We start from the raw sequence: 15952 nt of genomic DNA, 5'->3' as shown, positions 1-15952 counted from the left end.
GGGGCTAGAGTCTGTGGTCGGGCCCTAGAAAAATCTCTTAAATACAATTGAATATATTTTCAACAATATATGCTATTTAAGTGGAAGTTCTCATCATTTCAGTTTGGCAATCTTAAAAGTTTAGTAAGCTTTGACAAAGAAGTTACTTACCTCGTAAAAAATGGTTACATATCTTGTAACTGTTGTTCTTCAAGACGTATTGCTCATGTCCGTTCCATGTATGTGGGTGTGTGTGCACAGTATGCACACGTCATCAGAAATTTTTCCCGTTGGGCCAGGAGTGGCGCCGGTATACTGGCCAATATATATGCCTGCTGGCCCTCCACCCACTCGGTTCCCTCTTCCTAGACTACTCTGAGAAAGGGGAGGCGGGCGGGATTTGGAACGGACATGAGCAACACATCTCGAAGAACAACAGTTACAAGGTAAGTAATCATTCTTTCTTCTTCAAGTGCTTGCTCATGTCCATTCCATGTTGGTGACTCTACAGCAGAAACCCTAGGAGGGGGAATCGGAGTTCTAACCTTCCACTGAGTGAAGGACAGCCTGACCCAGAGCAGCATCCTCCCTGGCCTGATGTGTGAGCGCATAGTGATTGGCAAAGGTGTGGACAGAGGACCACGTGGCGACCCTGCAGATGTCCAACATTGGGACTGGAGCCATAAAAGCTGCAGAGGAGGCCTGCACTCTCATAGAGAGGGCTGTGAGAGGGAGAAGCTGGGACCCCTGCCAGCTCATAGCATTCCCTAATGCATGCCATGACCCAGAGCGAGATCCTTTGCACGGAAACAGTCTGACCCTTCAGCTGCTCCACAATGGCAACAAAGAGCTGAGGCAACTTGCAGAAGGGCTTTGTTCTCTCCAAATAAAAGGCTATGGCTCTCCTAATATCCAAAGTGTGCAGCGCCTGGTCTTTACTCAACGCATAGGGTTTGGGGTAAAAGACTGGCAGGAAAATGTCCTGAGACACATGGAAGTTAGACACCACCTTAGGCAAAAAGGCAGGGTGAGGGCATAACCTGACTGTGTCTTTAAAGAAAACTGTAGATGGGGGTGGGGGTCCAAAGTGAGATCCCTCAGTTCAGATACGAACTTGGCTGACATGATGGCCACCAGCAGGGATAGCTTGTAAGACAGGTGCAGTAACGAAGATGTTGCCAGGAGTTCAAATGAGGGTCCCATGAGTTTGGACAGGAACAAGTTAAGTTCCCACTGAGGGATCGGCTGCCGAACACGTGGATAAAGACTGTCCAGGTCCTTCAAAAACCTGTTTACCATCAGATCCACAAAAAGGGTCTTACCCCTGGCACCCAGGTGAAAAGCGGACATAGCTGTTAGGTGGACCTTAATTGAGGAGGAGGATAATCCTTGAAACCAGAGATCTAGAAGGTAGTCCAGGACGAGGGGAACCAAGGCATCCATAGGGGCACCCCCCAACCCCGGGTAGACCAGATATAAAACCCACTTCCACTTAGCCAGCTAAGTGGCCCTAGTGGAAGGTTTCCTGCTCCCCAGCAACACCTCCTGCACACAGGCCGAACACTGAAGTTCCACCGCTGTCAGTCACAGAGCTTCCACGCCATCAGGTGAAGGGCCACAGGTCCAGATGGCGAAGCCAGACAGCGTTCTGCAGCTCAGGTTGGGGACTAGTGGGAGTGCAACTGGCTTGTCACATGACAGACTCAGGAGGGTGAAGAACCAGTGCTGCCTGGACCATGCAGGTGTGATGAGGATCAGGGACGCCCTGAATTCCTGGACCCACAGGTGCACACGGTGGATCAGCGGGAACAGTGGGAACACACAGAACAGACCCACGGCCCAGGGAATTAGCAACACATCTCCCAGAGAACCCCTTCCCAGACTCATGAGGGAACAGAATCCCAACCACTTCCTGTTCTGGCACATGGCGAACAGATCCAGACGGGGAAACCTCCACCTGTGGAAAATATCCAGGGCTACATCCCGAGGGTCCACTCATGGCTGGAGAAGGACCTGCTCAGACAGCCGGCCAGAGTGTTCTGGGAGCCCAGGAGATATCCACCCCAATGCAGAGATCCCACAGGTGAAGGGCCTCTAGATACAGGTGAGAAAAGCGGCTCTGCCCTGCCTGTTGATGTACGAAACTGTCAACGTGTTGTTGGACAGGATGAGGACCGATTTGCCCCTGAGCCAGGGAAGGAAGGCCACACAGATGAGGAGTACTAATCGAAGCTACCTGACACTGATATGCAGGGAAAGATCATTCCTTGACCACATACTTTGCATCCGCATCTCTCCTAAATGGGCCCCCCCCCAACCGGTGTCTGACGCATCCATCACGAGCCAGAGGATTGGTAGCAACTTGGAGAACGGGACTGTGGTGCAGACCTCCTCCTCCCGGGTCCACCAATCCAAGGAGCGAAGGGCATAGGGCGGGAACTGTCACCACTCTGTCCCACGCATGAAAGGACGGCTTTTGAGTCCGTGCCAGCCACATCTGCAGTGGGCACATGCAGAACCTGCATGCAGTATTAGGTAGGTGCATGCAGCCATTAGGCCCAGAAGGCGCATGCAGGCCCTGGCCGTCGTTATCAGGAACTTCTGCATGTCCCAGACTGCCAACCTGATTACCAGGAAGTGGGATCTGGGGAGGGAGGCCTTGGCCCCCATCAAGTCCAGGGTGATGCCCGCAAACTCTATTACTGGGGTAGGCACCAGAGTCGATTTGGGAACGTTCAGAAGCAGGCCCAGTTCCTGAAAGAGTCTAGTTCCTGAAAGAGTTTCTGTGCCAGGATAATGTGGGATCATACCTGGTTGGCGGAGCGTCCCCGTAGGAGCCAGTCGTCCAGGATTGGGAACACACGGACACTTCATTTTCTGAGGGCGGCAGCAACAATGGCCATGCACTTTGTGAAGACCTGGGGGGCTGCGGAAAGCCCAGAGGGGAGGGCTGTAAACTGACAGTGGTCCCTGCCCACCATAAAAAGGAGGAACCGACGATAGTGGGGCACAAAAGAAATATGAAAGTATGCATATTTTAGATTAAGGGCAGCATACCAGTCTCCGGGGGCTAGGGAAGGAATGATGGATGCCAAAGTCACCATCTTGAATTTCTTCTTAACGATGAAAGTGTTAAGGTCTCAGATGTCCAGGATGAGGTGGAACCCACTGTTGGCCTTGGGGACCAGAAAATACCAGGAATAGAAGCCTCTGCCCAATACCACCGAGTGAACCACCTCTGCGGCCCCCAGGGTGAGGAGCTGAAGCAGCACCTCCTGCAGGAGAAGCTTGTGAGAGGGGTCCCTGAAGAGGGACGGGGCAAGGTAATGGGAGCCGGGGGGGGGAGGAAGCGGAGATCAGAAGGGGTTGACATACCCCCTTCCCACCATTTCTATAACCCAATGGTCTGAAGTAATAGATTCCCAGGCCCGGCAGAAACGGAATAGATGGTCCCAAAAGGGGAGGGACAAGGCTGGTAGGCTGACCTCAGGCGCACCCATAAAACTCGTGGCGAGGTCCCGAGGATTTACTGGGCAGACCCTGACTTTGGTCCTGGGGCGGCCAAGGATAGTGCCTGCCATTCTTCCTGTTGCCGTTCCTGTTACAGTGACAGAAGTCAGAGCATGTGCCCTGCTGGGAGGATCTATGGCCCTGTGGATGGTGCCTGAGAAGGAGCCCCACTGGGTAGCCAGGGCATGAATATTCAAAGACCTTAGGGTGGCCTGGGTATCTTTGAGGCCATGCAGACATTGGTCCGTCTGCTCCAAAAATAAGGAGAGGCCCTCATAGGGGATGGTGTTCTGCAGTTCAGGGGGCACCCTGGACCGCTGCAACCAAGAGCTGTGGTGTATAACTAACCCCGCAGCAATGGCATGTACAGCAGCATCCAGGGCAGCCTGGAGTGTGGTCCTAGAGATCGTCCTGCCTTCCTCCAAGAGGGCTCTAAACTCGGGCCAAGAGTCCCTGGAGAGTAGTTCAATGGACTTATCCATGGAGGCCCAGGTGTTATAGGCATAGGGAGACAGCAGAACCTGCTGGTTTGCTCTGCAAAATTGTAGGGCTCTCAACATGTAGGCCTTCCTACCTAGTAAGTCCATTTTCTTAGCATCCCTATTTTTAGGGGTAGTGCCCAGTTGACTGTCTCTCCCTTTGATTCACCACCTGGATGACCAGGGACCCTGGAGGTGGGTGGGAAAAAAGATACTTATTCCCTTCCTGGGACATGAAGTATCGACGCTCAGTCCTCTTGTCTGTTGGAGGGATAGAGGCTGGAATTTGCCGAAGGGACTTAGACAGTTTGCCCATCGTTTTGTTAATGGTAAGGGCCACTCTAGTAGGGGTTTCCGACTGCAAGATGTCAACAGTCTGGTCGGAGTCCTTGGACACCCTCTCAGCCTGGACCCCTAGGCTTTGGGCCAGGCGCTGAAGTAGGTCCTGGTGTGCCCTCGAGTCCGTGGAGGGTATGGAAGGGAGAGTGTCACCCAGGGCCTCATCAGGAGAGGAAGATGAAGAACATTTTGGCCTCATCTCTACAGAGGCCTCAGCCTGCAAGAGCCCTGTGGGTGGCTGGACCACCTGGTCCTCAGGTTCCAAAGAACATGGGGAGATCTGTCCCCAACATGGGCGACCAGGACAGTGGGGTCGCCAAAGGGGCGCTCTGGACCTAGAAAGGACCGACTCCAGTCTAGAGGGACCCACACCCTGGCTCTGGTGGTAGGCCCAGGCGGTGCAAACGGCCATTGAGACGGGCCTGGAGCCTGCTGCTACACCGGTATGGGGACTGGCTCCAATTGGTGCCACCAGGGGTCCCGATCCTTTCCTGCAGTTGGTGTCGGGATAGGAGAGGGGGACGGCTCAATCAAATCCCTGAACATCTCAAATGCCTCCGGGATTGAAGGCTCCGGGAAGTCCCCCATCAGAGCGTCGTCCCGGTGAGGACTTGGTTGCTTGCCCGAGCAAGAAGGCCCAGGATTGGCGCCTGATGATGCCATGTGCCTCACTTGAGTGCACACGGAGGGCACGTGCTGTGGGGATGACCTAACTCTGCTACAACTCCTCTTCTTCTGAGGCACCAGGGACTGGGAACGGTGCCTAGGTCTGCGCGATGACAGGGAGCCACACAAGTGACCTGATGCCTCCCGCACCAAGGCCACTGCACTTTGCACTGCCGGTGCTGGGTCCGACGCCAGTGCCGGTCGTAAAGCCGCCTCCCTCTCCTGCTTCATCCGTGGTTTAAACACCTTACAAATTTTGCAGGCCTCCAACAAGTGAGCCTCTCCCAGGCACTTAAGGCAAGCAGAGTGTGGTTACCACAGGGCATAGGCCTCTGGCAGCTTTCGCAGGGTTTGAATCCGTGAGGGTGGAGCACGCCTCACTGCATGCACCAGGCATGCATATCAAGGACCGTAGTGAGTCCTTAGCACTAGAAACAGTACTTAGCAACTACTTAGAGAACTGATAAGAACCTAACTGTTGAAACTAGAACAAAGAACTTTAAAACGAGTGACTGCTAAAGGGTGCTTGCTAGCGAGAGCAAGAGCACGTTCCAACAACTGTCATGGGCGGTAAGAAAGAACTGAAGGAGTGGAGGGCCAGCAGGGATCTATATTGGTATACCGGAACCACTCCAGGGGGGCTCCCCTGCTGGCCCAATGGGTATTGATAAGGGAATAATTTCCAATGACACATCACACATACATGGAATGTACATGAGCAAGCACTTGAAGAACAAAACTTACACGTGAAATCCTGGTCCTACTGAAGCCAGGGGAGTTTTGCCACTAATGTAAATGGGGACAGAACTTCATGCCAAATTTCCTGAACTGCAGTGGGACTGTGGTCCCACTTAGCTGAGGATTTCTACAGCTAGTGCTTAGCTTTTGGCATTAAATAAAAATTCTATAACTGAATGCCTCCAACTACAGAGAGAAATATAAAAAAAATACGGATTAAGTAATCATGACTTCAAAAATACTAAAGTTTTTTTCTTCAAAACTGTGTTCGTTGTTTAATGCTCGATAAAGACAATGTTCAAAATTCTTGCTACTGCAGTTGGTTGAGTTATTTGGGTGCAAAAATTCTAATTGAGTTATTACTCCTGCAGGAATTCTATGCCACTACGCATGTGTGGCATTCATCTCTCTCTGCAGATTTCTGTGTCTCTCCATACCAAATCTCTCTATACTTGGATCCTACAGGGCAGAGCCTACTCTACCCACACCCAGTGCACCTAACATACAGAAGCAGGGCCTTGGGCTCTTTCTGGGGCAGGTGTGGCTCTTGCACTGTGTCAAGGTTGAGAGCAGCCTCAGTGCTAAGTCCCTGCCCAGCAAGGAGCTCCCACCTCCATGCTGCCAGTGGCCTCTGCTCCTCACTGTCACATGGGAGCCTCCACGTTTATTGATTGACAATAGTTGCAGAATTTTGCAAAATTTTGTATTGCGTTTAGAATTTTTAGGCACAGGATTTATTCAGGAATAAGATACATTAGAGAATTCTATCCAAAATATCATTTTACTCAACTTTTTCAACAATAAAAAAGGTTCATCCTTAGGCTGACACTAAGCATTGAAAAATTCAACCTAATAGCACAAAGTTAGGTGACACCAAAAAGGAAGGAATGGAAAATGCTAATCACATTCCTACCTTAACTACAGGAAATCTTCGAGTTAACCACCACCCAAAACAGACACAATCAGAGTGAGTTAACATATTTAATTGGACAAACTTTTGTTGGTGAAAGAGAGAAACTTTCCCTCCACGGAATAACTTTCAGAAGTAAAGAGCAGTTATCTTATCATTAAAAAAAATATTCTCCCTATATACACGATTCTAGTCTTACAACACAGATATAAAACTAAATAATTACTGTTCTTACCAGGATTTCTCAATAAAAAACATGCAGAGAGGAAATGCTGGAACTTCGATAAGTCCATAAAGAGCTACATTTAAATACAGATTTCCACCTAATTCACCAGCATTGAATGTTAGGCCATAGTATACAAGGCTGCAGACATACCTGAAAACATCCATAAACTTTTATTAGTTTTAATAATAAGCTTTTAAAACTAAGATATTAAATTACAATTTGTTTAAATGTGGCCTAATACAAAGAGAATTATGAGTTCACATACAACACTATGGATCCCATTCAAAAAAAAAAAGGAACAAATAGTATAGATCTTATTTCAACTCACAAAGAAACCCAATGGATAATAAAGCATATTGTCTAGGACAATAGGAGCAAAGATCCACTCTCATGGATCAAATATTTTTGAACCAAGCAATTTGCCAAATTTGGGGTGTTGTAGGTTGTTCCAATTAGGAGAAGTTGATGCTGGTGTATGGTAAAATGCTGTTTTCACAGATAAATGAAAATAGAAGTACACTGCCATTTACTTGAATGGAAGTCTAAGTAAGAAAGCGTGGAATGAAGCTGGGGTCCCACGCCAGGATTAGATCCCATATGTGAAGGAAAAGATCTTGGGGGCCCTTCAGGAATCGCTGCATGCGTGGGTGGGTGAATACACCATCTATCTCATGGTGAACTGTTGTGACGGCTGACAAATGCACGACTGATGGATAACTGTGATATTTTAAAAGTGTAAAATAGGGGTGGCCAACCAGTTAGAGATTAAGAGCCAAAACAGCTGTGGATAGAGTGTGAAGAGTCACGTATTACATATTTATTTGTAGATAGATAGATGGATAGATAGGAGTACACAAAATGTAGTGATAAAAACAACATTACAGGACATTTCGGACAAAAACCAATATAAAAAGTCAATAGTCACTTAAAAAATTCACAGCCAGTCCATAGATCTTCAGAGAACTTGAAAAGGAACAAACATCAATTAAAAAAAAAAAACCTCTTTGAAAATACAGTAATAATCTCACACTAAAAATAAGCATCCCCATCATGTATTTTAAATTTAAACTCTACTGCCCTATTATGTCCTGTGAGCTTTTTTAAATTAAACTGAACTGAAAAGTAAATTAGCACAATTTGAAGTGCCTGTTTCACTCCAGCTTGTTGATCTCTGGTATGGTTTCTTCATTTTTTTTTAAACTTATGAAGATTATGGCTTTTTTATAGTTCTTAAAATTCAGGTCTGTCCCAGACTGCAAATATGAGAGGTTCAAAAACAATAAGGGAGAGACTCATATCTCAGAATAATTGCTTCAGCCTGGCAAACAATAGCCTTTTAATTTTCTTTAAAGAAACAGTGTAAACCAGGTACATGCTGATTCTTTTTACACCCTGGAATTTAAATATGACAACTGTGTTGGCTGTCTTATTCTGCATCCATGAAGACTTTGAGTTTAAAGTGCTTCAGCCCCCTGCTCTAACCCAATGCCCCTCCCTTCCCCCAGAGCCAGGCATCTCCAGTCCCCCCCCACTCTAACCCAATGCCCTTCTCCTCCCCCAGAACCAGGCACTCCCAGCCCCACTGCTCTAACCCAATGCTCTCCCTCCCTTTCCCTCAGAGACAGGTACTCCGAGGCTCCCTGCTCTAACCCAATGCCTTCCCCATCCCCCAGAGTCAGGCATCCCCAGTCATCTCTCCCCTCCCCCGCTCTAACCCAATGCCTGGGCCCTGGAGGCTTCTCCCTCCAGGCGCTGGGGTGCATGCACAGAGCAGCCAGCCATGAGCAATCTGGGCGCATGGCTCGCATTTCTTCAAGCAAAGAGCCATATGTGGCTCGAGAGCCACAGGTTGGCCACCCCGATGTAAAATATAGCCCAGAGTAAGTGGTAATGAAGCTTCAACATTATTGGAGGTACACGAGAATTAGAATCTAGTCCATTTGTGGATACTTGCTGGCTGAGATCTGGGGATAGGTTCTCATTATGGATACAAGACTGAGTATAGCCTAACATCTATGTGGTGAGAGGAAGACTCTGGCTTGTTTGTCAGCCAGCATTACTGTCATTCAGACAGTGTGAAGTATGTAAGTTTCAGATGGGACCTTGAAGTAAAGGACTAGATATCACCAAACTAGAGGGATACTGGAGGTGCTTGCTGTGACTAGAACAGGTGGAGGTTTCTTGGGATCTTGACAACACCTTCAAAGTTGTTGATTGGCTACAGGTGTGCGTGAGGTAGCTCCTTAAGAAGTCGTATGTCTGTGCTTGGTATGAGGCTTCAGTCAAATTGCCGGGTGGTTTGTACCTCATTAGGGATGTCAGAAGGTACTGCCATGACACCGGTTTCTTGACTATGGCAGTTAAAATGGAATGGGCAGCAATATTCACAAAGTCCAAGGCTTTTAAAGCTGTAGCGATCAGGAAGAGTCCTTTGGATATGACACTAGAATTGCTCCTTTTCATCAGGAGGAAGATTTTGGCAGAGTTCCTGTATTTTGGGATGACTAAGATAATTGTATTTGGCCACAAAAGCCTCACAGTTGGCTATTTAGAATTGGAGCATAGTGGATGAACAAGCCTTGTGACTAAATGGGGCCAATCACTTCCAAACCCTGTCATAAGGAGCGGTAGAAGCTAATAATGGTATCCCTTTTCACGCACAGCATTGACCACTACAGAATTTGAAGTCAGGTGAGAAAAAAGAAAATTCCATGTTCCTTGTGAGAATGCAATTTGTTGGTCTGTCCACTTGTAGACAGGTGAGATGGATGCTAGGGTCTGCCGGGGGGGGGGGGGGGGGGGAGAAGCACCTCACTGACAAGGAGAGCTAATTTGGAGGAGGAGTACGCATGCAGGATGTCAAGCAGTTTATGCTGCTGTTCTTTCGCTTTCCTAAAAGGAACTTGGAGAGAATCTACCATCATGCCAAACAACTCCCAGAAGTGTTTAAGTCATTGGCTGACATAGGAAGTATAGGCATGACAGCCTGATCGGGGAAAAAGAAAAGAAATGGAATGGAGGTAGAACATCCTATGTGAGTTCTTCTTACTTATCCACTGTGGAGAGAGCCTCAGCCTCTGGTGGTAGAGACACCAATGGAAATGGCAACATGCACTGAACATGCAGAAGACACTTTTTGTGCCTGTCCCGAATATGAGGGTGGGACAGGGTATTACTCCTCCTTGCTGGGGAAGAACAGTGTCGTACTCAGAGCAGAAAAAGTAATGCTCGGAGAAGACAACAGAAATGGAAGGAGGTCATATTTCAGTACACGTGACAAGGGCAGATCATATGTAAGAAGGTCCTTGAGAAATTTAACCCTTTGGGTGGAGTAGGATGAGGGGGGGGGGAAGAAGCATCATCACTGGCAGATATATTGGTGCCAATGGAGAGGTGCATTCTCTTGCGCATCCAGAAAATGGAATTAAGCACTTGATCGGTGCCAAGAACTTGCTTAGGGCCGATGGTTTTGTAAGTGCTATGGTACCCGAAGTTGATCTGTTTGGAGAGACAAGCACTGTTTTTTTAAGGTCTTCTGTCCCATCTCTGATGGCAACAACTGTAGGTCTACCCACTTAGGATCTTCAGATCTTTGGCTTAGCTCTTGTACAGGAGATATTCAGATGGTCCCTGCAACTATGTGCCCTGTCTGAGGATGTCAAGATAACTGACCTTGCAAGAGGTAGTGTTCTGGTAGGCAAAGCTTCAGAAGGCAATGAGGGAGCCTGTTTTCTTTCGGTCAGCACAAGAATGGAAGATTTTCTTTTAGAAAGACATGGAGAACAAAGATTAATGAATGATCTAGCTGCCCAGCGTTCAATGCTGGACATGACATAATCTCTCCATGAGACGTCGTAACTAAATGTCCTAGTCATTTCTGGATGTGTGGCAATGAGTACACTTTTGCAAAGACGTGTCCCTTTCCTAGGCAGTGAAGGCCCTGAGAGATCCGGGCATAAGAGTGAGGGGGAAAAACTTCCTGATAAGCCAGTGAGAAAATGAAAACTTAATCTACAAACTAATAGGGAGGGTAAGAGGAAGGAAAACTATTTTTATTATATATAGGAGGATAAGAAAGGAAAGAACTAGCTACTAAACTACACTAAAACCAACAGATAAGGCGCTATCTAACAGGTCAAAAGGAGAAGCAGGTTCTGCTGCAGACTCCATAAGATCATAAGGAGGGCCAGACTGGGTCAGATCAAAGATCCTATCTAGCTCATTAACCTGTCTTCCAGCAGTGGCCAATGCCAGATGCCCCAGAAGGAACATGTCAGGTAAGCATCAAATGATCCATCCCCATCCCAAGTCAAAGGTGACAGACAGCTTAGCTTAGTGTCAAAAGACAGTCCTTGCCTTCAGGGCAGTGTGGCCTAATGGCCAGAGTCAGTTACTGCAGCCCTTGCCTTCAGGGCACCATGGCCTAGTGACTTGTATCTCCAGACAAGAGAGGAAAGCTGCCAACAGAAGGGTGGCATCCCTCAGAGGAGCCCAGGTCCACCCTCTTCTCCAGGATCCACCTTAGTGCCTTAACAGCAGAAAGTAAGTCCATCACAGGGCCAGCAAGAAATCCGACTGCAACATGCTGACTCAACTGCATGAGAGGTATCACTCCCTCACTCTCTCTGGGTCACTTCCTACCCTATGTCTTGCTGCCTTCCATGAGTTGTTGGGGACACTAAGCTCCTCCATGAAGCTGATCTTCCAGTTCTCCCTGGTTTCTGGGCTTTATGAGCACTTGAGGCTTCTCAGCCAACATTGTGATTTTTCTTCACAAACCTACCCCACAGGTCCTTCCTCTCCAGCCATCTGACCTGAATGAGCTGAGCTTCCCCCTTTTATATCTGGCCATGGACCAAAGAATGGGAATAACTATCACAGTATCCTCTATGGTCTGGACTTCTGCAGTCTGATACCATGTGTGGTCCAGCATCCCCATAAGTGCTCCTGGTTTGGAGCACTCATGGGGAAAAATTGCCACCCGCACTCAGCAAATCTTCCCCCACCCTCCAAGAGTGCCACAAGCTTAAGGATGGAGGAGGGAAGGAAAGGAAGAAGGGACAGGAAGGAGGATGGGAAAGATACAGGGTGGCTGAAGAGCCTGGTAGCTTGGGGCCAGGAGCACAGCCCAGCTGCTACAGGGCTCGGTGCAGTCCCGCAGGGTAGCATACTCCTAGTTCCCAGCTGCAGAGTGGGGCTGCCACCCTGCCTCTTCCCCAGAGAACCCCTATCCTAGTCCCCACTCGGTCAATCCCGGACCCTCTGCTGCTGCTGGAGCAGAGCCTGGCAGCCAGTGACAACAGAGGGGCTGGTATTGACCTTCCCTGATCTGGAACCAGTCAGATGTTTCTCATCTTTGATTAATTCATGCTATCTCAGCACAACTCCTTTTATTACTTACCATATATACATCAAAATGATAGTTCGCCAGCGAAGGACTGGGTGCTTTATTAGGTTTAAGACACCAGATGCTGAATCATTCTTTTTCCTTGTTCCTGCACATGGTTTCAATTTTATAGTCAACCTTTCTTTTCCATTACCACAGGCCATGTACTGAAGCACATCCTCTGCTTCTGCAGTTTTCCCTTGGGAATATAGCCATCTTGGTGATTCTGGAAGCATACTACCAAAGAAAGATATGATAGTAAAAGTTCTGTCCTATCAACAAAGTATTGCATCAACCTTCTCTCTCTGCAAAAGACCTCTAGCATCATCTTGTAAAGCACTTGCATATCAATTCCAAACATGGGAGATCATCTAACATAGTACAAGTAATTTAAAACATGGATATTTTCTCAACCAGTTTGTATCAGGTACCTAAATTCCATTTTTAAAACCAAGCCAAATATTGTGGACAAAATGCTATGATGTCCAAATATTTTAAAATGTAATTTAAAGCCAAATCTTGACCTCTACTGAATTGACATTCAAGGGAACACAATAAGAGAACATATCAGAAACATTCTCAATTCCCATTCTCCCTACTAGGCAGAATGTTGTCCTTTATGTTAAAGAATGCCTTAATGCAGGTATTGGGAATCTTTTTCAGTCGGGGGCTGCTGACACACAGAAAAATCAGTCAGGGGCCATACACAAGTGAAATGCAAAGTGAGAAGCCCCTGAAAGAGAAGGATAAAGACACTCCCCACATTCCTCTTGAACACCAGAGCCTTAGAGGGGAGAGGGCAGGCTAGCAGATTGTGTGTGCTCCAGCCCAGCGGGCGGCAGACAGGGAGGCTGGAGTGCCAGTGTGGGCTCCCCAATGTTGAGCTTTGGGGGCTGGATCCAGGCAAGCAGGGGACGCTTCCAGCCCCACGCCTGAGGTTCCCCACCCCTGCCTTAATCCAACAGAATACCCAAATACTCATACTCAAGAAAAGTACCCTCATTTGGGAATTACCTCTACACTACATCTCAGTATCAATTAATCTCCATTCTAGGGATGTAAAATCATGTTTAATTAGTTAATCCTTAAATGTGAAATTTAACCAGTTAACTGATTAAATGGAGGCAGGAGAGAAGGCCTCTCCAGCCCAGCCCTCCCACGGCAGGCAGAAAGTACTCCAGCCTGGCTGCTTCTGGCACTATACTGAGCTGCCAGCTCCCAGCCTGCATAGGGCTGGAAGCAGCAGCCCTGCATAGGGCTGATAGAGCTGTTGCTGCTTTCTGGGGCTGCTTCCATGCAGGGGCCCAGTGGGGCTGAAGAAGCCCTCTGCACGTGGCTGGCTGCTCCCCAGTTATCGGTTAACCATTACATTAAGGGTGATGCTTACCAGGTAACCAATTAATCGTTAATATCCCTACTCCAATCCCAGTAAAATTTGTAATTGGCTGGCTCAAATCTCATATCCTCTGGAGCTCTCATCTTTTCCATGTAGTTTTGCCACTACACTTTGTTGGACATCTAACACACAACTGCTTCTTGGATCTTTGCCCAACACAGCTTGAACTACATGCTGGCAAACCAGCTCTCCTTATGGATTCTGCTACTTCTGTCCTCTTATTCCTCCTTTTTATACCAGCTCTGGATGAGTTACTCTATTTCACTTCTTATGCAAATCAGAAGAGGTAAAAAGTTTTCTGTGTATTAATATTAATAAAATTGAGACATATTTAATGACATTAAGGCAAAGCTTCTGTTTTTTTGCTTCTTATGCTTCTGTGTCAATGAGGTTAACATCTTCACCTACATGATAAGGACAGGGAGGGCAGGCTTCTTTTGGCATCCTTTCTTCAAAGTCAAGTAAAATATCAAAGCCATTGTTTTATTGGTGAAGACAACTCTTCCACCTTTGACCTCATATGAGCATTAATCTAAGTCTTGCTTAGAGTATAAAGCATTTGAAAACTCCAGCTGTTCTTCCATAGCTCTATGTTTCAATGACAATAAGAAGGTTTGTTATTGTTAAATTGCTACACATTATGTACTTATACACAACAAAATTTGAAAAACTTACAAAGAAAGAAGGAAGAAGAAAACCCCTGGAGAATTTGATACAAATGCGAGGAAGCGCCATTCACGTATGTAGTAACCCAGTAAGGCATAAACTGCTATGCCAACTGCAAATGTCAAATTTGTTAATGAGCCTGAAAATAAAAACAGAAAGCTACGACATCAAACAATGAGAAAAGCCCACACTCAGAAGCCTCAAATTTCAAAGCAGTGAAATACACTAAGTAAATATTCTTCCTACAGTACATAAAGACTTTGTAATATGTTTGGTGTTGTTGGCATATTGCTATGAGTTCATTTGAATAAATTAACTGATTCAGACAGTACACAGATTACGTATATGTATTTACAGAATTTTAATACTGAGTTGTTTTGGGGGGGGGGTCCAAAGGATGGAGGTGGGAGAGGAAATGAACGAAAAACTATAATTGATTTAATTGGATGCATGACAACAGTCTGGAGTGATAGTGAGCCAGACAAAATTGGAAGAGAGCTCTAAAACTGAAAAAGTAATTGGTATTGTATAGAAAAACAATGAATTTAAGTGATACTAAGATAAACTTACCAACCTTTCTGCAGAACAAATATCGATTAAAGATGTTATGGAAAATATGTAGTCACTGTCAATCACAAAAGTCTAAGAGCAAACTTTTGTAGTCAAGTATGAGAAATATAATACTAAACTGGAAGTTCTCAAATAGTGGTCAATGTAGCCTTGGCCACAGCTGACAGCTAGAAACTCTTCTTAAGCACTGCTATGAGGAGCAGTATTCATTGCTGCTTCTCCCTATTAAAACATGGATCTGTTCCTCAGAACTCCCTACTTAACAGATGAGAGGTACTAAAACAACAAAGCACCTGAAATGGCAAGCAGCAGGAAGTGGAGTATCTCTTCAGCCCATCAGGAGCCAGCCCTGCAGGGGAAAAGACTGGGAAGAACTGAGACAGATAAACAGGAAGTAGACAAAAACAACGAGGCAGGAAACAAACAAATAGGAAGGATCATTAGGGAAGGGGGGGAAAAAAGCAGTAAGTGGAAAAACAGGAAGATATAAAAAAAGAAAACTTACTCCCTTATTGCAAGAAGGGAAGAAAATATAAAGAAATAAGAAAAAAAAGCGTACAAAGACTGAAGAAATAAAAGGGGAAAATAAGCTTACCAACCAATAGAGTTAAACTTTTAGGGGAAAATTCTACTTAGTTACTCCAGTACAAATCCACTAAAATTAGAGTATCTGTAGAATTGTAATTTAGTGATGAACAGCCAAATTATAACCTTTATTATTAACTATACATTAAGCATTTGCACTGTCACAGCAGAGAAACATTTTTAAAATACTGGATTCAGTACACAATATGAAGAAGGATGAAGTATGTGCTAGCTTATTTTTGTGGGACAGAAGAAACCAAATACTTTTTAAAATGGTGAAGGAGAAAGGGGGAAGAGTTTGTGCCATCGTTTTTTCGAAACACTGATGATGATACTAAAAAGTAAGAGAAGGGGACACCTGGAAAAAATTTACCGCAAAATAGGCCATAGAGAGTTTGGGGAATCACTATGCTAATCTTGAAATATCATCAGTACACTGTTGGAAATGACACTGATCCCAATCGTGCAGTCTTCATTCAAGCAAAAGTTTTCACTGAAATTT

General features: G+C 46.3%; 1 protein-coding gene across 5 annotated transcripts in view; it reads right to left on the bottom strand.

Annotated features, from left to right (window-relative positions):
- The window catches only part of LOC102451283 (solute carrier family 22 member 15-like), a 78705-nt gene that overhangs the window by 20420 nt on the left and 42333 nt on the right, over positions 1-15952 (bottom strand). For all 5 annotated transcript variants that reach the window (XM_075934904.1, XM_075934906.1, XM_075934905.1 and 2 more), the window contains 3 exons: positions 14305-14434; positions 12249-12470; positions 6857-6997 (listed from right to left, as the gene is read on the bottom strand). In XM_075934904.1, coding sequence (XP_075791019.1) covers positions 6857-6997; positions 12249-12470; positions 14305-14434 — 493 coding nt within the window. The remainder of the gene's footprint in view (positions 1-6856; positions 6998-12248; positions 12471-14304; positions 14435-15952) is intronic.

The sequence above is a fragment of the Pelodiscus sinensis genome, chromosome 8 (genome assembly GCF_049634645.1).
Source record: "Pelodiscus sinensis isolate JC-2024 chromosome 8, ASM4963464v1, whole genome shotgun sequence".
In the NCBI taxonomy this organism is placed as follows: domain Eukaryota; kingdom Metazoa; phylum Chordata; order Testudines; family Trionychidae; genus Pelodiscus; species Pelodiscus sinensis.
This window is presented reverse-complemented; position numbering and strand designations above follow the sequence as displayed.